Source organism: Pyxicephalus adspersus, chromosome 4, assembly GCF_032062135.1.
Source record: "Pyxicephalus adspersus chromosome 4, UCB_Pads_2.0, whole genome shotgun sequence".
NCBI classification, from domain to species: Eukaryota; Metazoa; Chordata; class Amphibia; order Anura; family Pyxicephalidae; genus Pyxicephalus; species Pyxicephalus adspersus.
The window spans coordinates 14,884,752-14,912,414 of NC_092861.1; the positions used below are offsets into that span (position 1 = coordinate 14,884,752).

The window sequence follows — 27,663 nt, forward strand, 5'->3', positions numbered from 1 at the left end:
GATTGCCAGCAATGCCACCAATGCTACAAGTGGTAAATGTCCAACCTACAGTAATGTGGTGGTGTCCAATTTAAAGTGATGGAAGAGTGTACCACCAGTGCTAAGGTCCACCTACAGTGATGGAGATTGACATACATAGTATATATGGCTTATATAGTGATGGAGAGAGATTGCCAGCAATGCCACCAATGCTACAAGTGGTAAATGTCCAACCTACAGTAATGGATAGGGAGTACCACCAGTGTTGCACATTAGGAACCACCCATTAGGAAACTAGGCAAAAACTAATACTTTACCTGGATTTAAACAAAGGGCTCTTCCCTCATGGGAATCTTCCAGGTCTGTGTGTTTCAATTTTTGGCAGTAAATAATTCCAACCAGGGAAGGATTGAGGGAGTGTCTGTATAACTAGAGCCCAGAGATTGTAATTGCTTAGGATGACATGAGTTTTTTTTCTGACTTTTAAGTAGTGAATCAAGCACTAGTTAGCAGGCAATGTTAAGTGAAAAGTACAGAGGAAAAACTGTTCCGTTTATCAGTTTTATTGTGAACCCAGCAACCAATATTCACTTACTGTTCACATTAAATGCTAAACGATGCTATCACAACACTAAAAAACCCAGTAACACAAAACTCACATAAATGTACCGTTCAGGTTGCTGTGGTATTCCAGATGTCAATAATGCTATATTTAAAGGGGTCACAAATAATCCTATAATAGCAAATTAAATATTGTGGTTACCATGGCAATGTGGCAAAAGTTCTAAGAAAATAATTGCCGGTTTGCAGGTAATAACGGTGTTTAAATCATAGTTTTTTTTTAACAATGCTTGGATGGGGACAACTGGTAATTACAGTATTATAATTTGCATTTTTATGGTCCTATTGATTGAAGTAGCGTTTTATATCATTTTAGAATTATATTTCAACATGTCCACAATCCAGACAACTTTGAAGTGGAAATGTAGGAAGCTGTACCTTACATTATAGACGTGACAAAAACTGCTTGTGACAAATGGCAGATGTTTGTCTTCAGGTGTGGGTTTAGTTATCAGTGTCTCTATGGTAGTGTTTTACAGCCGGGGGTTCCATGGAAGACGAGGGCTACTCCAGAGGTTGCTGGGGGTTCCTTGAGCAATGAGTATTCTGTACTTCTCAGGTCAGTTTAACTGATCCCCATACTAATGTACTGTGAGCTGTGGATATAGTAATTAGAACAGATCCCGAAGACCTGAAAGTTGTTTCAACGGTCCTCTCCATGGTAAAAACGTCAAGAAAGGCAGCAACATGGTGCATTTTGGTAACCACACACGTATTGCTGTTTGCATTTGCATTGCTACCATATGCAGTCCACCACAAAAGTAGGGCATGATGCCTTTTTTTAAATTGTACCTTTATGCAATGCATGGCTACACATTGTCCAATGTGGTGCATGTTCCTATATTGTGTTTCATATGACTCATACATCACCCAAAGTGGCCAATTGCATTCAGACTGTGCTACTTGACGTTTAGAAAATAATGTCCAAGTGTTATACTATTTCCATGCAAATAACTCACCCCATGGTAGTAAAAGAGCTAGCAGGGTAGCACCTGAAATACGTGTCTAGATGGTTCTGCAGGAAGATGTGCTTGCACCGGACACAATGACAAATGTCAGCGTATACACAATTTATAATGTTTTTTACCGGGGGCTTGTGAGTTACTGGCAAAGGAGCAGAGCAGCAATTTTTTTAACACTACAATAAAGCTGGCGTTATGGAACTTCTTGCAAAAAATATGAGAGATATATTTTACGGTAAAAGAAAGTTTAGAAGGTTGAATGAAACTACAAGTAGTTTGATGATTTTTTTTTTTTCATATAGTTTCTTCAGGTGAAATAAAAGAAGAAAATATGTGTTTCAATGACCGGTCCTGCTGCTCGGGTCAGTGGAAGTGGTAATGAGCACACCAAGAATTGACCGTTGCTGCATGATATACAGAGTAGTACCTGTTAAAGTGAGACTGTCCTTTCATTTATCTACACAGTGGAATTGAACTTTCATACTTATACTTGTCTCAATTAGAATTCCTGTGATCCTCTGTTCTGCTCCTAGGCATGGCATGGATGAACTTTCCTGTGTAGGTAAACTGAAATACTTGCTAACAAAAAGGATACTCAAACTTTTGAAATAAATTAAATACAAAAAGCACATTTGGTTTTCTACAGAACCGTTGTTTTTTTTTCATTATTGTTTTGAATCCCAGCACTTCTTACGTATTCTAGGATCAGCTACTCTGAACTGGCTTTTTAACAGTTAGGGCCATTTCAGACCCCAGACTGATCACAACATTCTGCTGCAGGCCCAACCATGGTCCCAACCGATCCCATTCAAGTCAGCAGCAGGTTGAAGTCAAATTTGTGCACATGGCTGCTGCAGATTGTAGAATAGTTCCAGAAACCAACAAGTCACTTTTGGCAGCTTGGTTGCTTTTTGTTCTCTGGAGGAAGAACTGAAGTAGCAACCGCGCATAAATTTGTTTACTCCTCCTGGGTGTACAGCAGGAGTTTGCAATGTGCCCGGGAGTGGCCAAATGTATGGTTTTCCACCACTAGTATCAAAGGGCCCTTACAATGTTTGACAGTGACTGTCAGCATAGCCACTTGTGTATTCTCAGTCAGGGGTGCCAAAGTAACAGGAAAATATTATATATAAACTTCTGGAAAAAAATTGGTTTACCCATCTAGTCAACTGAATTCAATTTCTGCCACTGGGTGTAATTTTTTTTTTATTTAAGCACTGAGTCTTCTTAGGTATTTTCAGATGAGTGTTCAGGTTTTGAGATTCTACGTTGAATGTTTATTGCGAACATTTTAATAACGAATCCAATCCATTAACATTTCTGTTCGGTTGCTATTGGCTATTGTATTGCAACTTTACATCGAGCATACTTCATAAAATATAGTTTAATGCAGGGGTGTCAAACTCTGGCCCCCAATGTCCTTTTTTTTGGCCCCCAAAGGAATCCTAAATATGAATTGCAGCTGGCCTGCCACTGTATTGAAATAGCAGAAAAATCTGGTTGAGAAACAGCTAGCGGCCTCTATGCCTATGCGTGGCCCCGCATTGAACTGTTTTATAGACGCAGGGAATTGTAGTAGCGGTGCTAATTCAGTTTCAAGTTTGGCCTGCGACTTTGTCTAAGTTTTTAATTTTGGCCCACTGTGTATTTGAGTTTAATAAAAAAAGATTTTGTGCCTGTTACAAAATAATACAAAAATCTGTCTGCAATGCTTGCTAGGCTTGCCTTAATGCTTTGTAGAAGAATGTGTTAGAAAATGTATTCTTGCAGCTTTTAGGCGCATTCAATCTGCAATTAGTTTGAGATGGATCTGAACCTATGTGAGCATCAAGTATCTAAATTTGCAGAAGAGATTTTTAAAATAAAAAGAGTGTCCTCACAAAACCATTATGTTGCCTTAGGTCTTTGAGTAAACCTGGGTAGTTAATGGTAGCATATTATTGTAGAGATGTTTTTTAAAATTCCAAACTTTTGCTTTAAAAATAATAAAATGAAACCATAAGCCTGAAATGCACAGTACACACACAGGAGGTAAATACCATGTAAACAACAATAGGAAAATCAATAATAGCTGCAGCAGCATAAGTATAAGCTATAAGGAAAAGGGTTTCTAAGATGTAATGCATTGGGATTTTTGTATCGCTCAGGACACACGGAAAGGATTCTAAAATTTATCTAATAGTGATACAGTCAAGACTAAAAATTAAATCAGAAAACAAGCGAAAAATAACAAGATAAAAATGAATAGCCTTTTCAATCCAGAGATTTCCTGCAATACTTTTTTCCGTTGCTGGATGCCCAGCAACAATAAACTGGACAATAAAAGCGAAAGACAAAAAAGAATAAAAAATCTTAAAAGGACAATGCTTGAAACAATTGACCAAACTAGATAAGTATGGAGAACAAAGGGGAAATCAAGAAAGGAAGAAGGGAAATTCTGCTTCTGACTTCCTTAAAAGTTGGGACAAAACTTAAAGCTATCCAAAGGTCAACGGGGAGTCAATGAGGTTGATGAATAAAGAATGTTCAAGGCATATTTCTTTTTGTTTTTTACTGTATTTTTTACTCTGCACATGTATGGGTACTCAATGTGAACACAGTTTCACTGTAATCACTAAGCTAGGGTGCGTATATTTACTAATTGAGCACACTTTATTCCAGTGTTTATAGGCATTTTGAAATGCGAGAACCCATTGAAATAACTTTCAGGTCTTCAGGGATCCCTGCTATAATTATTACATCCAGAACTCATATGGAATAAAATATTAGTGTAGTGATCAGTAGGAAGAATGCCTCTTACATTCCTGGCCATTGGGAAGGATGACACCCTTACGGATAGCCAAAAAGATAATTGATGCCAGTTATTCTGACTTTGGAAACACAAACTGGTCATTGATCAAGGAACCCCTGGTAACCTCTACGCAGGGGTGTCAAACTCAAAAACAGAGGTCCAAAATTAAAAACATAGACAAAGTCGCGGGCCAACCTTGAAATTTATTTTAAAAAGTTGAGAAAATTTTTCCTTCTCAATAAATATAAACCCTATTCATATGAAAACAAGGAGGTTTTGCTTCACATTCAATCTGCAACAAGCTTATAATAGAGAAAGAGGCATAACATTTTTTAAAAATTTTATTTAAGAAAAAATCTTATGCCTTTTTCTCTGTTTGTAGGTAAATTTCAATGGTAACCTTTTTGCACAGGCTAACAATATTAATAACAATATTCTTCTATGAAAATCCAACCATTCAAGTCCATGCCTTGCAGTAACAAGTAAATGTACAACTGAGGGGAGGTGCTGGAAATGCCAGACGCGGCCATTGAAGAGCTAAATATTATGAGTGGCCCGCCGCTGGAACTCCCTCTTCAATGAAATATAGCCACTACTTAAATTCTCAGCATTATTTGCGTCTATAAAACAGTTTAATGCGGGGCCACGCATAGGCAGAGAGCCCGCTGGTCTATAGACGCGCGTGATGCCAGGAATTGTAGTAGTGGCGCTATTTCAATACAGCGGCAGGCAAGCTGCAGTTCATATTTAGGATTCCTTTGGGTGCCAAAAAAAGGGATGTTGGGGACCAGATTTGGCCCCCGGGCCAGAGTTTGGCACCCCTGCTCTGATTCTTAGTGTTTCATGTATCCCTGGTTGAGAAGCACTGCTCCATTCCTTTATTAATTTGGCTCTATTCCACACATTTTTAAATTCACCATTTACCCATTGAATTATAAACAAAAATTAAATGAATATTTTATTAAAAATATATAAGTATGTCTTGTTTTAAGATCAACCTTATTAATATTACAGACCTGTGTTTGGACTAGTTGTTTAAGCGTACCAAGAATTCCACTTTAAGCATCACCAAAAAAATGATATATATTTCTTTGTGCCGCTACATTTGACAAAGTGAAAATAGCTTGCAAAAAGTAGTTTATCTCGCCTACCTGTGCTCTGTTTGCTGGATCTTTCTTTATCCATTTTATCACTGTCTCGTATACCAACTCCTCCGCTTTAGTGTTCAGACTGTCGTTAGAAATGTATGAGACAAAATCTTCCTTTGAGATATTCAGGATCTCATCCTGGTTTGCTACTTCGGGGAAGTTTTGCAAGGCGTACGCTTTGGCCATGTTGTACAACTCCACACACTGCATGGCCTCTGCCATTGCCAATATGCCTAGGCAGTTGTTGGCAGTCAGCTGTTTCTCTGCAGAAATACAAACACAGCATATGATTTTACCATTCACCACAATCCAAATAAATTACCTGACTGAAAGGGAAACCATGTTTTTGGGTCAATTTTATTTGATATTTGTTTAAACTTTTTATGTCTGCATTTTTTCCTGAATGTTTAAAATCTTTTGTTCTACAAATATACATTTAGTATATTGTGCCCATATAACAAGTATTCCCAAAGCACTATGAGTTAAAGTACTGCAGGGTTGTCCCATTTTTGATCAATATGGGTGAACTAAGGAGTAAAAGCTGCTTAGGGTTAAACTTCCAATCCAATCATATGCGAGGGAAATAAGATTAAACACAATTCTTGTTAGCACATGATTGGATGACTGAAGTGATTCTCCATCATTGTCAACAGCCTCCACTCCTTTAGTATATTAGTATCCCTCTATTTTTGAAGTCTTGTATTTAGCTTTATAGCAGGTGGCTCATTTACTATATGAAAGTCTGAGCCACTAAGAAAAAAAACAGATTTTTTTTCAAACTAAGGATTTAAGAAGAGCCTGGAAACTGTAAATGTAAAAATGTGTATATAATTTCATAATAATTAAAAAAAAAAAATCCAAACCATAGATAGAAAAATAAAATATAAATATTGTCCACTAAATATTCCTTTTACATATATGTATTTTCTATTTATTTGGCTTTTGTTTTTACATTTTATGGCCAAAAGTTTGGAAAACCTGACTATCACAACTATATGAGCTTGTTGGACATCCCAAAATTCCAACACACATAAAAAAACAATTGCCCATTTGCATTTCCAGTAGCCTCTGTTCTTCTAAGAAGGCTTTTCACACAATTGTGCATGACTGTAGGAATTTGTGCACAAAACTGCCTTTGCACTGTTGGTTGAAACTAATTGGCTCACAATCAAAGATCCAAATGATCCCAATAGGGTTCAGGGCTCTGTGCAAGTCATCCGAGTTCCTTACCAGCAAACTTAACAAATCTCTTCATGGAGCTAGATTTGTGCATAGGGGTACAGTAATGTTAAAACAAAAGAGGGTCTTCCCCAAACTGTATCCACCAGATTGGAAGTGCACATGTAAAATGTGTTTGTATGCTACAGCAATAACCCTACACTGAAAACACATAAACATAACTAATTTATTAATTTGAAATTGTATCAACATAATTTTGTCAAAACAGTGTAATCATTGTATGGTGTATAGACCAAAAACAGCAATTTAGTTAATTTAGCAATTTTAAACCCAAAGGTATATTATAGTAATAAGACCCAGTATAGCCCCGGCTCAGCTACAAGCCCAGTCGTTGTTTATTTGAATGTTCAAAAAGTGCCTCCTACCTAAGAAGGAAACGCAGACTTTACAGAAGGTGTGGAACTGAAACTTGCTGGCTGCCTCCAGGAGGATTTTGGCATTTGCTGAATCAATGATCAAGGAACCTGTATAAACAAATTCCAGCAACAGTTCCAAGACTTCAGCATTGATATTGGACATAGTCAGCTCCAGTTTCTCTCCATTCTTAACCTGCTCCAGCGACGACCTGGCAAATACAATAACATTCTTAGAACGTACACGGGTCATTAGGTAAACCAGAACCCAGCATTGCTTTTCATTAGCTTTTATCATTTTTAGGCATGAAAAATTTGGTCTGTCATACTAAAACAACTCATCTTTTCCCGAATCTGGAAGAGAATGGTCTTTAAATTCATTCAACGGAATAGAAAATAAATAAATAAAACCCAAACAAACAAAAGGTTTTATTGCTGTGATTATTTGCATATTCATGCATAAAAGGTTGCAAACGCAAGGAAGATGAGGCAACGTTAATGAAAATGGATACAATGTTAGTTTTCAAAGGGAAACAATACATTTTAATGAGATCATTAATTACTGAGTGTAAGAAAGGCTTTAAAATTGCTCAGCTGAAGCAGATTGTTGATGTATCTGAATATGCATTTGTAACAAGTAATGAGAAGTTAACCGACACTTAAATAACTTTTCTGTTATTGGTTTATTTGTTTTTCCTTTTGTATTCTTTATTAATGTTATTGTATAAAAACAAGCTACCTTTTGGAAAAGTCATTTCTTGACAACTGTTTCCATGCTATGATTGTAGAATTTCTCTATCATCTTACCGGATCGTCAATGATTGTCAACTGCTTGATATGTCCATCAACTGAGCTAGGAAAAAACTGCATGTTCTATTGAATACACAACGGAAATAGTTGTCCAAGGCTAACTTGTATTTTTTATCGGTGAACAGATCATTTGGGCCTGATTTTTAAAGCTCTCCAAGGCTGGAGAGGATACAATTTCATCAGTGAAGCTGGGTGATCCAGCAAACCTGGAATGGATTGCTAGCAATTGTTTTGAATCCTGGACCAGATCCATTCCAGGTTTGCTGGATCACCCAGCTTAAAGTTTGTCCTCTCCAGCCTTGGAGAGTTTTAATAAATCAGGCCCATTAAGCCTTGCAACTACTCTGGTATTGGATAAACTATAAACTTATACACAAATTTTTTTTTAAACTATATAATTTTATTATTGTGAGTCTAGTCATATACATTATTTTTATATCATTTAATATTTTGCTTGAACAATGTTTACAGCTTTGAAAAACTTAATTTAGCTTCTTAATCATCATATTTACCAACCTATTGGCACAGTGGTGGACCCTGTACCCTGTCCCAATTAAGTACTTTGGATGTACAAAACTTTTGGGGATGACTGCCCCAAAAACTTCGTATACAAGCATCGTATACCCCGTTCTTCTCTCCATATCACTGCTCTTCTGGTAACTAGTTTTGTATCATGGCAGTGGCTGCAGATGTTGCTGTGTAAATTGAAAATTCTAAACAGCATTCTGAATAGTGTTCATAAGCTTCTTTAAGAAATATGACATTTTAACTATATTGTTATATCATTATTTACTGTTTTATTTATGAGCAGATCTGAGGGATGACCTTCAGTATCCATGATATGTCAAATAAAGGGACCCTACAAGCACAAATGTAATAAAAGGTATAACCTTTTATTAAATGCTACCCAGATGGCTCCCCTGCTTCTGTTTTTTTCTGCAGATTTTGTATTATTTATTTGTTTGTATCTAATAATATTAGCTAAGCAATATAAGATACTTTATGTTATGCTTTCATTATTGCATTAAAAACATGTGAAACATTTTAAAACATCTTGTATAAAACGTTATACTTTGTACCAGAATCATATTTTAAATGCGACTATAAAAATGGTAAATTATAAAATAACAATTGTTTAAAAGTAAAACACTGATTTTATTGGAAATGTTTTCCTTAGTTTTTTTTTTTTTTCAATAGATTACATAGAAAATATTTAAAAAATTGCAAGACCAAACGTACGCGTTGTTTATTAAAAAAACAACACAGATATTAGTTACTGCGTAATATGTCAGCGCTATATAAATACTATAATATAATATAAAAGAGCTAAAGAGCTCGGAGGTTGGAGGGTTTGCATTTCAAAGTAGACCTGTCTGGTAGGATACTTTATATATCTGTATATGAATTTAGTTCTAAATAATACTATTTTGGCATCCTCTCTAGTGGTCAGAATAATGTGTGCCACATCCCAGAATGATACATTTTTTGTGTATCACAATTGAATAAAGGGAGTTTTTAGGCATATGTTATAAAAGATAATCAATGGTGACATGACACCAGGGGAGTGTTTGACTCCTGTCTGAATTACTATGCTTAAACAGCCTGTCCAACGTTAGAAGTAATATGCAATGAATGTGATATACAATTTTAACAAGTGATACTGAGTATATAATTTGAGATCCCCATTGTGCTGCTCTGGCTTTGCTGTTCTGAGATGTTTTTGACCCACATGCAATATTTTGGAGGAGACATTCCCCTGGAGTAGTGATATTTACGTATTCCTATTCCTAATTGGTCTCGATAAATTTCCTGAAGAAGCGGAGGTTATCTGCGAAACGCGTCGAGTCCATCTAACTATGCTAGACCATATTACACATGGAAGATGTTTTTATAAATTATTTCTTTGATTTGTTCCTTGTTTTTTAATGTATAAAATAAAAGTTATTTTTTGATTATCTTTTATAACGTGCCTAAAAGTCCCTTCATTCAATTGTGATACACAAAAAAATTAGTTCTAAATAATACTTTCTAGCTAGAAGAATTTACCTGTCTTTTTGTACCTTATATTTACCTTGCCTTATAGATTTGCTGCTCTATAATGCTTTATATTTCTTTGTAAGTGTCTCTGTCACCTTTCTGAGTTCTTTCCTGGCTCTCTGTCCTCCATCTTGAGTTCCCGCTGTTTCCTACTTGTGTAAAGTTTGCCCTAGCAGGAGTTTAAAAGAAGAGAGCAACTATATAAAAATATCTAAAATACACCGCTGAGGGAAATATAAAGATAGCATAAAGGATAACCAATCAATCAAACTGCGAGCAAAGCACTACAAGGGGACTTTTTCTAGGCCCCGGCTGGCACATGAAGGAATCGTAGCCGCTCTGGGCTCTACCTTAGATAGAGAGAAAGTAATATAGTTTCAGCTTTCTTTTTTACTTTCTTCTTTTTTTTTTTTTTTTTTTAAATCAACTCGCTTTGACCTGTGATCTTTAAACAGGCTCTGATATACCATGAAGAAAAATAAAAAGCGTTGTCCTTTTATCAGGCTATTTGATCTTTTTTCCAAGGTTATATGTTAAAAAAGAGAGTTTTGTTCTAAAAATATATTGTTCCCTTCAGGCACTAAAAGGAAGACCTCAGTGACATCGCTTTGAAAACAGAATACAAGACAAGATAGACAGACAAAATGGTTAGAGCGTAAGGAAGGGGTGGGTGGGGGGGCTTCCAGATCTTGCGCACGAAGCCAGCAGCCATCCTTATGGAGTTTTCCTGTGTAAAACGCTAAATAACTTCAGAATCAAGATATTGCCTGCATTGGGAAGTGTAAATTAGTGCTCGTGTGAGATTTTTAAAGCCTCAGATCATTATGTGTGACTGTCAGCATCAGACACGCCTGAAAGAGTAAACAAATAGTAAGAGAATTTGGTCATGAGGGAAAAAATAGATGGGGGAAAAATATCATGTTATTTTGAAAAAAAAAAGTATATTATTTTCAACAAACTTCATAGAAATGTTTAGATCTGTGTGGCCTCATTTCAAAAAGTGTCTGAAAGGCAAAATATGTGTTGCCCACGGTGGCCAGTATTGGTTTTATTCTCTAGCCCATACAATACAATAAGTTAGGTTTTGATTGCTTGAAAGTTTAAACCTACTGCCCTTTGATACGATTTTCAGACACTTTTAGTATGAGTTATACATGATGGTGTCATTTCAGATGTATTTATTAGCACAGAGATAAGAAGAATGATCAGCAGTTACTAGCAACCAATCAGCATTCAACTTCCATAAGTTCGACCAATCGAAAGCTGATTTGTGATTGATTGCTAATGCTTACTGCTCAGCAACCTTTTGCAACTTACGTTAGCCCAGCTGGTTAATTTTCTACAGGCTGTAGAAAGTCTAAAATGACTATGTCTAAAGTTTTCTACACCACATCTAAAACACTTTCGAGTGGAAATTGTTTATTTTACAGTACATAGAGTACTGATTTATTTTTTAATTCAGCTCTATACAGAGAACAGTGAACCAATCACAGCATCAGTTGAAAAAGTTTGCACATCAATAAGTCGCTAAACATTATTTACAACCTAGCAACCTGTAACGAGTTGTAATAAAACATAACAAAAGCTTCAATGGACCCTAGCAGAAAATAACTACGATAAAGGTGGTAGAAAATTCCAAATGCACACACGTCTTTCTTACTCTTCCTTTCCTTCCTTTTCTTATAGCTGCTATAGTGGCAGCAAAATTCTAGAAATAGCCAGCAGAGGTACTTTATAATCTTTATTCAATGAAGCTTCAAACAGCCAAGCTACAATTAGAAATGTCCATACTGGACCATTACAACATAAATTCTGATTGGGTGCCCTTTGCACATTACTACTAAATAGGCCCACCCAGAAATGTTAGTTCACTGTATATGTGGACACACCAACACAAATGTAGATTGTTAGGCAGGGCCATACAATGGTTGATGGGTGCACAACTACCTAATGTTCAATATTTTCTTGATGTAAATCATTTACTTGGATAACCACTGGGCAACCATACACAAGCATATCCAACCTTCAACCAGGTGCGTTCCATAAAAACTACCAGCCAATGACAGTGCTTCATACTGTTTACAATAACAACCAACTGTGTTAGTATAATAAATGGCACTCCAATAAGTCACTATTGGTTAGGGAGATAAAAAAATCAATCAATGTCAATCAAAGCACAGGCATTTCCAATTAGTGTTTGATCAGATTTTAAACAAGAATGCCTTCATTTTTAAAAAATTTCCATTGCATTATATTTTTTTATCAAGTAAAAATACCCATAAAGGCAACTAAAACATTGTGAACCTAATTTACTAAAAGAAATGAACATGTTCACCAACAAATACCCAATCAAAAAAATAATATATTTTATATATCCCTATTTAATGTACAGCGCTGCGTAATATGTTGGCGCTATATAAATCCTGTTTAATAATAATAATAATAATATATAGAATATATATAAAGAATATATATTTTTTTCCTACATGATTGGATGATTAAAGTCGGCAGAGCTTTACTTAACTCACTAAACTAAGGAATTTTTTCCTTGCAAAGTGGAACCATGCTTTTCAGAGTTTACTTTTTTAAAATGAACACTCAAACTAATGTGCTAACTTTAATAAAAACAATTTGTTAAATACATTTTTTGCAGTGATAACTGGATTTCCGCTCTTATTCTGGAAGAATCTGCTTGGTTGCTGGGAGCTACACAAAGGTACTTAATTCTGCTCATGATTTGCATGCAATATTACCATGTTATCAAAAGAACTTAATTATCCGAGAAGCTAAAATAATCCTGAAAAAATACAAAATACAACATTTAACTTTAATAATTCATAAAAGAAATTTAGATATTTTGCAAAATGCAGGTAACTACTGAAATCAAGTAAGATATTTAAATAAAACACATTATTCAGGTCAATGTCCCTCAAGGTAGGTGAATTGGCAGCATTCACCCTAACATGACAGATGGCACCTGCTTAGCAAATTCATCGTTGTCACATCTGATGGAAGCCCTTATGTTCATTCTTTACCAGCAGGACATAATGGTGCTTTCCCATTGCACAATGCAGATTTAAGCTAGTGGTAAGAATATTCCCTTTTACTGATGCACAGCAATCTAGCAATGCGTTATAAGGGAAAAACTAAATACTCTTGCACTAAACACACATTTGAGGTAATTTGTGACCTGGTTTAACATGTTAACTGTTTCTTATTATTCTATCTTTTAATTCTTTTCATATATAGAGCTCTAACTGTTCTTTACATCCTATTGCATTTTCCATAGTACAAAATATTCCTCCTAATGGGAACAGTGAGCAGACCCATTGGGCCTGATTTATTAAAGCACTCCAAGACTGAAGATGATACACTTTCACCAGTGAAGTTGGGTGATTCAGCAAACCTGGAATGGATTTCATGAAAGTCATTTGCTATTTGCTAGCAAATGTTTTTAATCCTGAACCAGCTCCATTCCAGGTTTGCTGGTTCACCCATCTTCACTGATGAAAGTGTATCTTCTCCAGCCTTGGAGAGCTTTAATAAATCAGGTCCATTAACCCAACCATAAAGATCTAACCAACACAATTCCAGAGAAATATTAAAACCGATAGGTGATTTTAAATATTCATGAAGATTTGGTAGGGTTTGCTATCAAGCTAAAAACAGGGTCACCTCAGTAAAGACACTGTAAAGAATAATGGGGATATATCAGATACAAAGGGACTACAGACAATATTGGGGGCTACTCACTTGCCCTGTGTCTGTCTTTCTGGAGAATGGTTTCCAAAGCTCAGTTCTTTAACAATGCAGTATTTACCAAAATCTGAAATATTGACTTTAGGCTGACTGGTTAGAAAAGGAGTCATATTACATAGAGAATGCTAATAATGGCAAGGATTTCAGGGATTGTCTGTTGCCTGAAAGTAAGTGCAAATCTTTCACAGAAATTCTAACCATTCCCCTAACTACCTAAAACAGCGGTCACCAACCGGTGGTCCGCAAGAAAATTTTGATGGTCCACGGCTCTGGACAGTGCGCCCCCCAGCGAGGTGAGAAGAACGACCCCGCTGGGGGGCGCACTGCCAGAAACGCGGACTATGTCTCTTGTATGGAGGCAGGTTTAGGGTGGTAGGCGGGTTATGTCTCTGGACTCAGAGCAATGCAATGGGGGAGCGGGCGAGTTCTGGCATCCTGACGTCACTCTGGGGGAAGTTACTTTGAGTGACACACAGCTCCCCGCACCGCGCAGTCCTTGCATTTAGTGGTCCGTAGGTCCGAAAAGGTTGGCAACAACTGATCTAAAACAAAGCTTGGCTGGTGTTCCAGGTTAACACAGAACTCCAGGCAGGCATAAAAGATACAAAAATAAAGCAGTTTGTACTCATAAATACATAAATAAATATATGGCTAAACCAATGCAGTGCGAATACCTGAATTTGATTTACAATCTGGCTGGGTGATGCAGTTGTCACGTGCTAAAAAGGCATGTGCAAAAGGCTAATATGACTCTAATAATCTGAAGCTGTACTGTCCAGTCATAGACCATTATGTATTTTTAACTGCAGTAGAAAAAAATCAGGTCTCCAACCTTGCAAAGAAGGAATGGGCTCATGTGGCAGGTAAATGATCATATATATATATATATATATATATATATATATTTGTTTTTTTTTTTTTTGAATCTATTAATTAAGCTGTTTCCCTCAAGTTCAGCTTTGAGCCACATAAACTCTTGATTCCTAACATTGATTCTTTACATATAAAGATCCCTAACACAATTTCTTCTTAACCACTCTGCAGTTTATTGAAAAAAACTGATACCCAGCAAGGAAAGCTCACATGTCTTCGGATAACATCTGCCTACTCAATAATCTTTATTTTTTAAACACTGCATCCAGGAAACATTATAATCATTCTCCTTGTATTTGATTTAGTTGTAACCTGAAACGACTGCTTGCTTTTATTCCAGCAATGATAAATGCATTATTCGGCCTCTGTGAGTTGGGTCTAGCTTTTAAGAGGGCAGGGTTCGTCAGAACCGCTGTGAAGTCAGCAAGCAGCTACGGGAAAATATACTTCATAGGGAACACTTTGCTTGCCCTGGGAAAGACAATATCTGAGCATTAAATTGGTTCTAGTTAATTAGAGCAGCTAATTACCAGAATTTATCACCAAAAGTGATTTTCTGTAAGTAGGTACTACCGAATCAGCTGCTATTTTCTTGTTATGTGGTGAATTCCTGTACAAAACACTTCAAATCTGCATTAAAGTTCATCCAGAAACACTCATCTGCATAAGTAAACAGTTGAGATCTAGATAATACAATTATTTCTTAAGTATCTTAGCTATTAGAGTTGACTTTTTTTGTCTTTAGTTGATGAAAGATTTCCCAGCATGCCAATGGCTTAAAAGTGAAAACCATTTTTCCTCACTGTTAAAGCAACAAAGAATCTCAGCAATTCTGGGTTAAACAATTCAGTGTTAATTTTGAATTGGTAAAATGAATTATTCAAGAATGGAATAAGAAGGGCTAGGCTTTAAGGTGTTCTATAGGTTACTTTTTTCTGGATCTATTCACAAAATGCTTTTTCTGGCACCCATAGGGCTTGTGTTGTCGGGCTTTGGGATGTTTCCCAGATCATTTAAAATTCAAGCACACAAGACTTACAGTTGACCTTCAGTTGTATTCAAGCTGGTTTTGCATTCTTGTAGACTTATATGGGAATGCAAAACCTGCTTGAAGTGTAGAAAAGCATGAAACACAGGCCCTTACTAACACAAAATGGCTACCTTTCTGCATTTATGATATATCTAGCGTTACCATTAGTAAAAAACTCTACAAAATGCAGTTTAGAATTTTTTGGCTTACCTAGGCTTAAGTTATCAAAGATGCAATCATTTGGGAAAAAATATTTCTTTGTCAGGTATAAAGCTGTTTTTCTTTTTAATTACTTAGGCTAGCCAATAAACGGTATTACCTAAACTCCAAACTTTTTGCAGGAATCAATGGCTAATACGGTACAATATGATACAACACACTAATTAAAAGAAAGTTCAACCCAAACAATGTGAGTAAAACAGGTAAAGACGCTTCTGTAAAGCTACCAATTTTTCATTTTTTTGCCTATTCCAGTTCCAGCATATGATAGTGGTGGCGATTATTTGGCACTAGACATTATGGCACAATCATTAAGGGCCTTAAGGGAAAAGAAGATATTATGTTACTATTATGTTACTATCAAATGTGTAATCAAAGAAGTAAGGTTAAAGTTTGAGGGGTATTTTGAATTTGAAAGATGTGGTTGTGTGAGGGTACAAGCTAGAGTTGTTTTTTGGATCCTAGCCCTACCCAATGTCATTCCATTGTTAAACTGCATAGCCTCTATTGACCTATGAAAGTGGATAGGGTTGAAAACTAAGATGAACAGGGTTTAATTTCAGGTCAAAACTTTGGCCCTAGTGAAAGTACCTGATACGGTCAATCTAAACACTAACACAGGTACCACAAGTTCCCTGCAGTTTGGAAGTCATGTTACTTTTGGTTCTTTGAAGGCCATGGACGGGAGTACTTAAAAAATGTCAAAGACAAAATAAATAAGCTTTTTTGAAACAATCCAGCTTATTAACACTTGTTTTAATTATCACTATTTAAGTTAGAAAACTAATAAACGTTTCTCTCTAGCATGGTATTAATGTCATGATTTTCTTGAGTAGATGGTACATATGGTGAAGAGAAGAACAAAAATTAACTGACTGAACTGATAAATCCCATTCTGCTACCGCTGTAGTGTCACAACATTCCGTGGCATCAAGCCATCTATAAAATTAAATTCTTTTATTTGCATTCTCTTTCAAACAGGTTTGTTCTAGCCCACAGCCGATGTGCCCAGTGTGGAAAGTGTCTTTGTTATCTTAAATTACATTTATAAACAATTTAAGCTGAATGAGGCATAGTTGCATTGCCTTCTAAATCCCTCACACCGAGCCCAAAGCAATATCTTCTAAGGGAACACAGGCAGAAACTTTTTTAATGGAAACAATAGGAAAGCCATGGGATTCTACTTTTTTCATTCTAGTTACTATTTGCATTCCCGTAAATCAAACATACAGTGGCAAAGTTGCTCTCAGCCTATAATACATGCGTCTGCATCCTGTCCGGCTATTCTTTTCTGGGCACAATTGATATTGAAAAAACTAAAAATGTTATTTTTTAAATATTTTCAGCATTTCCATTTCTTCTGGAACAATTTAGCTTTTTATCGTAAACGCATGAAGTCCAAGTCCTAAATGCTTACATTTTGCATACCAGTACCTTTGGAAAAACATCTGAACTCAACAACTTGGATTCAAACTTTTAGCCATAAAGGTAAAAGTGATGTATTTGTTTTAATATTTGTAGATACATTTACTAAATTAAAAAAAAATCTATATTACACCTAGACATTTGTGTACTTTCTACAATAAAATGTCTATTTGCAGTAGCTAAAAAATTCAAGCAAACCAAGGTAAAGCCATTCCAGGTTATCTTTTATCTACTACAAGAGTTCTGAATCACCTAATATATATATATATATATATATATATATATATATATATATATTTTTTTTTTTTTTTTAAACATAGGAACAGTCAAAAATCAATTTTCCTGGTCTAAAATCGAAAAAGTAATTAGAAACCTGATTGTATGAAACCTGATTGATTTGGTATGGCATGCTACAGTGGGTGCTTTATTAGGTGGGTCTTTTTAATTGCAGAATCAAATACCCATAGCATTCAATTAGAATCTACTGTGCACTAACTTTTATAAAATAAATTCTGATTGGATGTCATGGGCTCTTGAAGTTTGGTTCCTTTGTTTTGTATCTGTATATGGAATAAGATTTTACATCATAATAATATAAAAAAGAAATAAAAAGATACCCTAGAACGAGGTGACAGGTTCTCTCTAAAAGGGTTGACAGAGCCTGATGGATTTTAAGAATTTCAGAACTATTGGATCTCTCTCAAGAAAGTTTGCCTTTTATCCATACTGAGACAGGATAAATCTTAAAGAATGGGCAGGCAAACAAGAACAAAAATAAATAAATTAAAAGACTGTGGAGTTGGGAGAAAGTGTATGTTGGATAAAAAGAGCTCATAAAGTAAACTTTGTCAGAAACCTCCATCAAACATTTCATTATAAATCAAAAGACCTCTCTATCTTTCTTTCTTTGAGCTATTCAGCGTCAGGAATAAAACACAAATTCAAAATTGTATTCATTTTTTTTATTCCTTCAGAAAAGAGATTTGCAAGGGAGACAGATGTGACAGTTTACTGAATATGCTAAAATTTACTTTCATATGTTACTGAACTTAGTTTTCATCTGAAACATCCTATACACTATGCTGTATCAGCTACAGCAAACAGTAAATGTATGCTGTGCAAATAAGAACCTAAAATCTAACTATCTATTCTAATCTACATTTCTGTCTGTATTTTAGGTTTGCTTATTCCATATTGGACTGTCCATAAAAGTTGCTTAACCCAAGCACTTGGACATATACTTTCTTGCTCATTACATACATCAATCTTATTTACAGGCAGCCATGGGTAAATTTATCATCTGCTTGCCATTTCCCACAGATCTGGTGCTGATATTACATATAAGGGACACTTCTAAACTCTCCACCAATGGAATGTGGCACTAGACCAACCCAACAATGTAGGGAGGCATTTCTACATAGACCATCAATAAACATAGACAAAAAAGACACCCCTGATCATCAACATAAGCAAGAATTTTACCAACAAATTTTAATGTTGGAAGGCAGTCCACCAGTGTTTTTGGGCACTTTAATAGGCACAAACACCAATAAAATCTTTTACACCACCACCTATGTAGGGTAACATTTTTCTACTGACTACCAGGTTATTGAACATTTCTTATGATCACAAATGCAGAAGGCTGTTCTCCCTGCCAATATAAGGGAGCCCATTTACGTGACCACCAATGTAATGGGGCACTTGTCTACTGACCACAAATGTAAGCATTTTTCACCCCCGACTACCTTTATCGAAGCCACTTTTCCACTAACCACTCTGCACCATACATACTCAAAGTTTTTCTTTTACTATCTTTCCTTGGAAGGGCTGATCTGATATGTTTGTGCACATATCATCTAAAAGTTGTGCTTTAAGTCTATTTTCAACCTTCTGCTACTGTAATCACCCTAAAGCTGGCTATAACTATTGCAATTTTAGTCAATTATACCCAATTGTAGCCTACCATGGATAGCAAATGTAATCTAAAGAAATGACCAGAAACAAAGTAATTTGACTTAAATTGACTACCAGAAATCTGGAGACTGGGAAATTGACAGCTTCAATACAGTTAATTGAAAGATTGAATTGAAAATGAAGCTACAGCTAATTTTGTCAATAGCATTCTATCTGGGCATTATCGATCTCGTCCTAATGCAGGTGATTAAATCCACTATCTTCATTTGCTGTATAGTTTCTGAATCACATTGCTGTGTCTATGGCCAGCTTAAAGAAATAGATAGCTACAGTAAGCTAGCTGCCTGGATAGCTGCATCAATAAATTCTACTCGTTTTGCATAACTGGGAAGAAAGGAAAATAAAAACTTTGATGGATTTCTCTTGCTAAGTGATAAAATAAATTGAATTTCAAAAGCCTAAACACATACGAGTAGAATGCTTTCCATAGAATAGGCTAGAGGGTTTCAACCATTGCTGTTATCGGAGAAATAAGTAGCCTCTCAACTTCTGTTAAGTGATAATGGCCATCAGACACAGCACTGAATGCCTATACAATATCTAATAAAAACAAAGTAGGAATAACAGAAAACACTGCACACAAGTCCTAAACTGCTATTACAGCAGACCTGTAACATACGTATAAAATTCTATGAAGGCACAAAAGACCATTCAAGGAACATAAAGCAAATAATGTCGCCTGTAGCAACCAATTTTCATCTTTGCTTTCCTATAATACACTGTGAAAAACCTTGCTGGATACGAGAAAAAAAAATTTCTTTAGATACCCAAGTAAAGTAATAATAGATGCTGAATTATTTTCTGCATTAATACAATGCATTGAGGATGTTTAAAGAACTAGGCATTGCATTTTCTTAAAGTGTCTGCCCCCCCCCCCCCCCCCCCCCCCCCCCCCCATTGTAATAGTGTGATGGCGGGATTTCATTTGAACTACCATAATATTATATTTATACTATACTGGCTATGTGTTATGGTACATCTCCATATCTCCTTCTAGCATTTTTTAGCTCTTTTTTAGTGTAGGAAACGGTAAACCTTCCATCAAGTTTTTATTTCTTGCTGTGCCCCAATTGGGTAGAGTCACCCTCTTACTGGGGATCATTTTCAGCAAGAAGAATTAAAAAATGTCCCCGTAACAAGTGACTGCTTCCAACTGGGACACTTCTACTGGGACTGTCTAGGGCAGCCTTTCCGAAGCTTTTTAACATGAAGTACCCTTAAATTAACTAATGTCTTACGAGGCATAGAAGCAGCGGTATAGAAGCAGCAAGGGACTAAGGTGCCTGCTTCTGCTAGGTATCCTAAAAACAGTACAACATCATTCTGCAAAGTTTCCTTAAATACATAGAGAGCCTGAAAATTACTGCACAAAAACTAAGCTGCTTAGATGTAGTACGAGTGCTTCAAGTTTTAAATAACACTTAAAATGGACGATGATGTAGCTTCCATTTCTGACCTGGTTCCAAAACATACCGCTTGCCTGGTTGGTGTTCTGATCCTCTGCCTTTATCATCTACTGAATCACAGACCCAGCATGAGTATGCAGCTTAGGTGGTCAGTTAATTGTCATCAGCACACTTGATTTAGGTGTGATTAACTTTACATCCAGGCAATTAACATTCTTTAGAATCAGTTCAGAAATGGCAGCTTACATCATCTCTCAGTGAAAAGTCAACTTCATAAATGAACTCCAATCAAACAGATAAATGGACTGTTAAATACATATACGACACCTGCCAAAGGATTTGTATTTCTGTTTATCCAGATGAGATTTGAGATTTACACACCCCAGCCAGACACAAACACTAAAACAAGGTCTATTACTAGATTGTAAGCTCTTCGGGGCAGGGTTCTCTCCTCCTGTATCACTGTCTGTATTAGTCTGTCATTTGCAAACCTTATTTAATGTACAGCGCTGCGTAACATGTTGGCACTATATGAATCCTGTTTAATAAAAATAATAATAATAATAATCACTCTACTTCTTTCACCCAGTTAAGCAATGTTTGGTTCCCCTGTCTCTGCTCTGTAATAGCATCAGCAGACTGATACATTTATCTCTGCTTCTATCAAAAAGTTCCTTTGTACGCACATGTATACACATGCAGCAGAGCCATATTGGTTTAGAATGTTGTCCTCCCTCTCCCCAGTAAGAATCCAGCTTTACAAAGAATTACAAAAGGTCAATATCACAACAGATTTAGTTACTTAACTATGCTGCCCTTAAATGTAATGGTTTCTTAAAATGTGTTTTTGTATCTGCCTGGGTTCAGCTTTAAAGTCTAAAGGTAGGTATGTCTCAGCACTCCTGGCCCAAAGTCGTACGGTATTGCTGAACAGTCAATACAGTGAGTGAACCATCATGTTAGGTTACAGGATAAAACACAAGCTCTTGGCAGTTACAATACAAGAACAAGTAACAATATAGGACCAGTCCCATCAACGGCCTGAAAGGAAAATGTCACTGCTACAATGTTAGTTTGGACAGTTTTCAGTATTTCTGGTAAAAATCTGTAATTCTCATAGCAAGCAAAAACAACAAAACAAAAAAGTGAACAACAGCTAGCACACTCCTGCTCTGGGACTCTGCTCGGGGCTCAAGCTGCAAAGCAAAGAATGCACGAAGATTAATTGATTGGAGGTTAAAAGAAATAGGTGCTACTCAAAGAACTGTTTCCAGACTGGGTTTGCCAAAAATGGTAGTTTCATTAAAACATTTTGAGGCTTTTATTGCTTCCTTTTGAAAATGTTTAGAAAAAAGTATGCAAACCATCTACGGCCACGAAACAAGTAATGATAGTTTCCATACTTTACTCATGACAACTCTTTAACAGAACATCAAATCTAACACAAGTTGGCTCGCATAAAAAAGCTATGCAAAAGGCAGAGTTACATATAAAAGTTTCAGTAACTTACCAGAACTGGAGATAACTGATGCAAAGGTCAGAGGGGACAGTGGACCTGATTTATTAAAGCAAAGGGATAAATGGTTGTAGTACATTGGTGTCAGGACCCTGCATGCGCCAACTCATAGATCATACAATGTTCAATGTTTAAACTACAATCCTAGGTTGTCATGCTCATTCAACATCCAAACGATGCTGCATTAGTGCTTTCTCTCCCAAGATGGTACAGTATCCAATGTGCTCATAAACAATTTTACGTGTCAAAAAACCCTGCATGCTAGTTCAACATAGAAGAAAGCCAAAGTACAAACAGATATTTAACACTGGAACATTGATACTAGTGTACAGAATCAAAACGGTAAACTTCTGCACATGTGCACAAAGATTGGCGTATGCTCAGTAATGCCTCCCAATGGATGTTCATTGAAGCTTGCCACAGATTAATTTGATGATAGCCATGAGAATTTGATATATTTTGTGCATTAAAAAAGTAACATTAGGTAGGCCCAAAAACACCAAATAATATTTGAATTTTAGACACGTCATGGCTCAGTTGGTATATGTTTATATGTAAGAGTGTAAATTCCATAGCAAAGCATGCTTGTTAGGAAAACCCACACATAAATGCTGCATACCCTGTGCAGGAGTGTATGCATGCATAGCAGGTCTAAAATAAATTGCATGAGTATAGGATTTGCTTGTTTGCTCATGATCAATGCGTCACTATATGCATATGTCCTTTAGTAAATCAGGCCCAATATCTAATATGCACACCTCAGAATTCCTTTTGAATATTAAACATGCCAGACAGCCTATTTTGGGAAAAATTGGCAGAAAACATAAAAGGCTAAATATATTCTATTGTGGTATATTAACAATTGTGTGCACAGTGCATTTTGTTGCAATCTGCTCATAAATGGGTTTCCAACATGCCAGAATATATCAGAAAACGAAATGCATTGGAGTACATTGGTAGACCACCATAGAGTGCTGTATCTAACACATGTATGGTACATTGATGCACATTGCTGTAACCTATATTGACATATGTGGAATGGAGCACAAAACCACAAAACTCAAAACAGAATGTTAGCAGGGTGTGAAACATCCACAGTTCTGTTAAAATATGGAAACTTTTAAATGTAAGACTGATTTTTTTCTTTTTAGGTTTTAACTGTTCCTTTATGCTGATTAAAAATCAAGCTTTAAAAGTAAAGAAAATCAGGACAATAAGTCTAAAATTCCTAGATTTAAAATCCTAAGTTACAAAAAAGCCAATGTAGTAAAGAAATCTGACTGCACAAACTGGTCTTACCATCAAACTGTTCCATTTAGGCAGATAGTACATTTAATCAAGGGAACGTGCAATTGATTTCTGATGCAAACTGTATTTGAGCTAAAAACAATTAAGAGGATATGTCATGACTGCGCTAAGCTTAGCTCTAAATTACTGACAGCTGAATTATCTTATAAATTGGCTACAAAGACAATTAGCCGAGGACCTATGAAACACCAGCGTGAATGGAAACATATGTTAACATGGGCTTTTTAATATCTCTGGTAGTAAATGCCGATATTGTTTTATATTTATTGGTTTGATACTGACAGAGACACATCTCTCCCCTAATATTTGTCATCGCAGGCTTGTGTTTGATTCTTGGTGTATCTGCAGCCTTGTACACAGTGGAGGCAACCATTTTGTTAGCTAAATTTACAGTTATTAGGATACAACTTCGTCATTAGTACTACTTATATTCTTTATTGCTGTTATTTAGACATTTTGTGAACTAAATGTTTTCATATGTGGCCTTGGACCTTTTTTTCCAAAGTTGAATTAATATTTGTTGGATGAGCTCCAGGCATCTTTTGGTTTGACCCAACTTTCTTTTAGATGACCTAGCTGTAACAGACCTTGTGTATGAAGTGTCTGGATAAAAGTTAGCCTCTATGTCTCTTCTAGCACCAATTTGCTTCTTTGGCTTTGGGAGAATTGATCTTGGAACTCAATACTTTCTCCAGACCACTTTTTTTAATTTTTGGTGGTGAGCCATTTTCTTCATCTAGACTACATACATGAAAATGTAATCTGCACTGTGCATCTTATTAACAAAGCTTCGGGCTATTCCATTGCCAGATGTTGACCATGCCCTGAAGGCATTAAAGTGGCAGCTCAAAAGCTGAAAAGTGGTTTGCACAAAATGGCAGCCTCCGTTGTATCAAGTCAACAGGTACACTTTAAGAAAACCAAGTCTAACGCAGAAGTTTAAAAGCCTGTGTATGGGTACTAGAGAATCTAAACCAGGACACCAGAAAAACATGAAAACAGTAGTCCCATATGCATTACACGTCTCTGAGGGTTCAATTTGAGAGTACATTCAAGAAAACTGGAAAGAATGGCTACTGGCTCTGTGACAAGGAGATTCAGTCTTCTCAGACCTGCAAGAAATGGGAAGAAAAGAAAAATAAAATAAAATGAAATAATAAAAAGCCACACATATGCGCCCTACAAAAGAACAGACCAGATCACAGCTGGAAGGGAGGCAAACCTTTTAATCAGGTCCTTGAAATACAAGCTGCAGGAAGCTAGAATATTTTGATGGACTTCAAACTCTTTGCCTTCAACATTAATTTTCAGGTCTGTAAACTCTTTCGCTCTACGCTGCTGGTTCAGCTCCTTCAACATTTCTGCAGAACAGAAAAGACAGACATTGCCAGGGTTCCAATTAAGAATTAGTTTTTCTCCTTTTTAATCTTGTTTTTTTTTCTTTTAATAAAACTGAAGATGAAGTGGATGCATCTGAGGGCATCAGCAACACTGGCACACAGGCAATAAAAATGACTGTATTGAGTAGCATCAGACGTTTGTTCCTCTTTTTTGTTTTTTTAAGAAGTTGTTACCTAAGGAAAATTTACTCAGCTCTATTTATTGCTATGCAGCACATCTACCAGTTAAAGGGACAATCCCTTAAAATAAGTGGAACCTATTGGCAATTTAGGGGCCAACACTTCCAAACCCCAAATCAGACTTCAACTAGATTTTGAGGAGGTCCTTACACACGGAATAAGTTTGCCTGCTGTGCATTCTGTGCAGCTTCTTCTCGTTATATATGTTGTTTAATCCAATCAGGTCAAGGCTTCCAAAGCAGGTGTGAATTTGATTGGTAGGAATACATGGAACCGGATCTTTGAACAAAGGGTCTTAGGTGGGTTTGTTTGGGAATTCTTTTACAACATTACAAGTAGGTAAGCAAAAGGGGTTATGAGGTTCACAGATCCCCAAAATATTGAGAGAGGGGAATGGGGTACACTGATGAACTAACTACACCTATATCTGGATATAGAACTCTCCATATTCTTTGGTTGACACCTCCCGACTTAACTTTACATTTTGTTTTAGATCGGTCAGGATTATTGCTGTCTTTGCCCCATTGGGGAGACTTTTTCTTCCTTTCTTAGGATCAGGAGTTACAAAAACACACTTTTTGCAGGGTAAAAGTGTAGCAGAGCTTGACCTAGACATGTAGGCTTCGATTATATATTGATCAAAGAGTTACAATAACTTCAAAACATTTTTCTTACGTGAATATAAATGATCCTGTATTTACATTTTCTCTTGTAGATGAGTCTTAACATACATAAAAAGTTTTCTATTTTCCCTGCATGCACAGCTCCATTCTTGTAAATTGAACCTAATCAGTAATTTGTCTGAGCTTTGTTCTTTGCACCAGTTCTGCTAATGCTCCCAATGTACCATATAGATAATATGTATTTTGCTGGAATAATGTACACCTTACAGTAAAATAAAAAGATTTATCAGAACACTGAGATGTCCCATAGACATACAAAGGTACAAGTCTGCAGTCCAAGTGCCTTTATATGCATTTTGGAACTCCTCTGTGAACGTATGTTAGAGTATAGGGGATACATTATACCTTATATTACACAAGTTATTTGGAGTTTGTATGGCTTGATCATTGTGTGAAGATAGATCAGTTTTAACTTCCCAGGAAATTCCTTTGTGTAAGATTGTCAGGTTAAACTTTGTGACAAAAGTTATATATACTTTTTAAGTCATCTCCAAACATTTTATACCAGGTCTTATATCACTGCTTATATTTTACATGGATGATATATTTGTTTCCAATATAGAAGCAATTTGTCTAATTGACACTAATTTTATATCTAACTTTTTTCCACGTCACTTGTGTAATATATTTATATATTAATACCATTTCTTGTTTTTTTTTTCAGAGTGGTAAAGTTTTGAGGTTACAACCCGAAGGCAACATGCATAAATATAATGTCAAAATAAAAAAAATAACAAAAGGAATTTAATTAATATGCCAAGTATAATACCATTGTAATAAAAGCATTTAACAATAAATACCAGCAGGAAATAAATACACGGTCATTACATTGTATTGCTTGTGTAAGTACCCTATTGTTAATGATGGCGGAAGATAAAGGAAAAGAATTGTGGCAATATTTGAAACTACTGGCCCACTTGCATATTCTTACCCACCTCATTTCAGGCTCACCAGGTAAACATTACATTATGAAACACAGTATGAACAGTTTTGTGAGTCAAAACGATTTAAGACCTGTGGGAACAATGCATCTTGGCTTCTGTGCATTTGCAAGAAAGTTAATATTCAACGTACATCAATGCAGGCAATTATATTTAATAGAAACAATTATTCATAAACAAATCAATTACAGTTTGTGTAATTAATTTCTGGGAACAAACAGCCCACACAACTAAATGAGATAAACAGTAGACAGTAATCACCAAAGTATAGACCCTGGTTTCTAAAGGCTTAAAGGGGAATCCTGGCTTATGCCATGCTGTTTGCAAACAATACAAAAGCAACACAACTGATCTTTTCAAATGTAAAAAATTGATAATAAAAAGGTACCCATTTGAAGGCAATTTGGAAACCAAATAGGTTAGCATTGTTAAACTCAACCCCCTCAACCCTAAAAGCAAAACAGATTTAACATTACCCAGTAACAGGTCTGTGAAATTTTACAGACCGGTATAAAATATTTTGAAGTTATGGAAGAGAAAAATGAATAGGCTTACACTGCTCACTACATGACATGCAAGGTCCAAGCCTCCTTCCGTTACTGAACAATATACACAAGAGAAGGGCAACAGTATATTAAGCAATAAAAATCTAAATCTGCAAGAACAGTCAAATTTATCTTTTGAAGTTACTGTATGAGAAGGAATAAATTAAACATAAGATTCTTCTCAAAGGATAAATACCACCTCGTAGAACGACCTACCTGTCAGACAGCTTCATCACTGTGCATGGTCCATCAGCAGGATACCTGTTTAAAAGTGTCACTTGCCCAGCAAGCAGTTAAGGTTCCCAGAAACGCTATATTTTGATCTTTTAGATACTTCCTTGGCCACGGCTCTGCTCATTCCATTTTCACTTTCTTCTATTATTTAAATGTCAAAGCTCCAATTTGTCGTGGAAACCATCAAACGCATATCATAGTCAATTTATTTTAACCTTCTCGTTTCTACA

At 36.0% G+C, this 27,663-nt stretch overlaps 1 protein-coding gene across 5 annotated transcripts in view; it reads right to left on the minus strand.

Moving 5' to 3' along the window:
• The window catches only part of KLHL29 (kelch like family member 29), a 642,275-nt gene that overhangs the window by 107,711 nt on the left and 506,901 nt on the right, over positions 1 to 27,663 (minus strand). For all 5 annotated transcript variants that reach the window (XM_072407482.1, XM_072407479.1, XM_072407480.1 and 2 more), the window contains 3 exons: positions 24,673 to 24,811; positions 7,106 to 7,305; positions 5,505 to 5,764 (listed from right to left, as the gene is read on the minus strand). In XM_072407482.1, the coding sequence (XP_072263583.1) occupies positions 5,505 to 5,764; positions 7,106 to 7,305; positions 24,673 to 24,811 (599 nt within the window). The remainder of the gene's footprint in view (positions 1 to 5,504; positions 5,765 to 7,105; positions 7,306 to 24,672; positions 24,812 to 27,663) is intronic.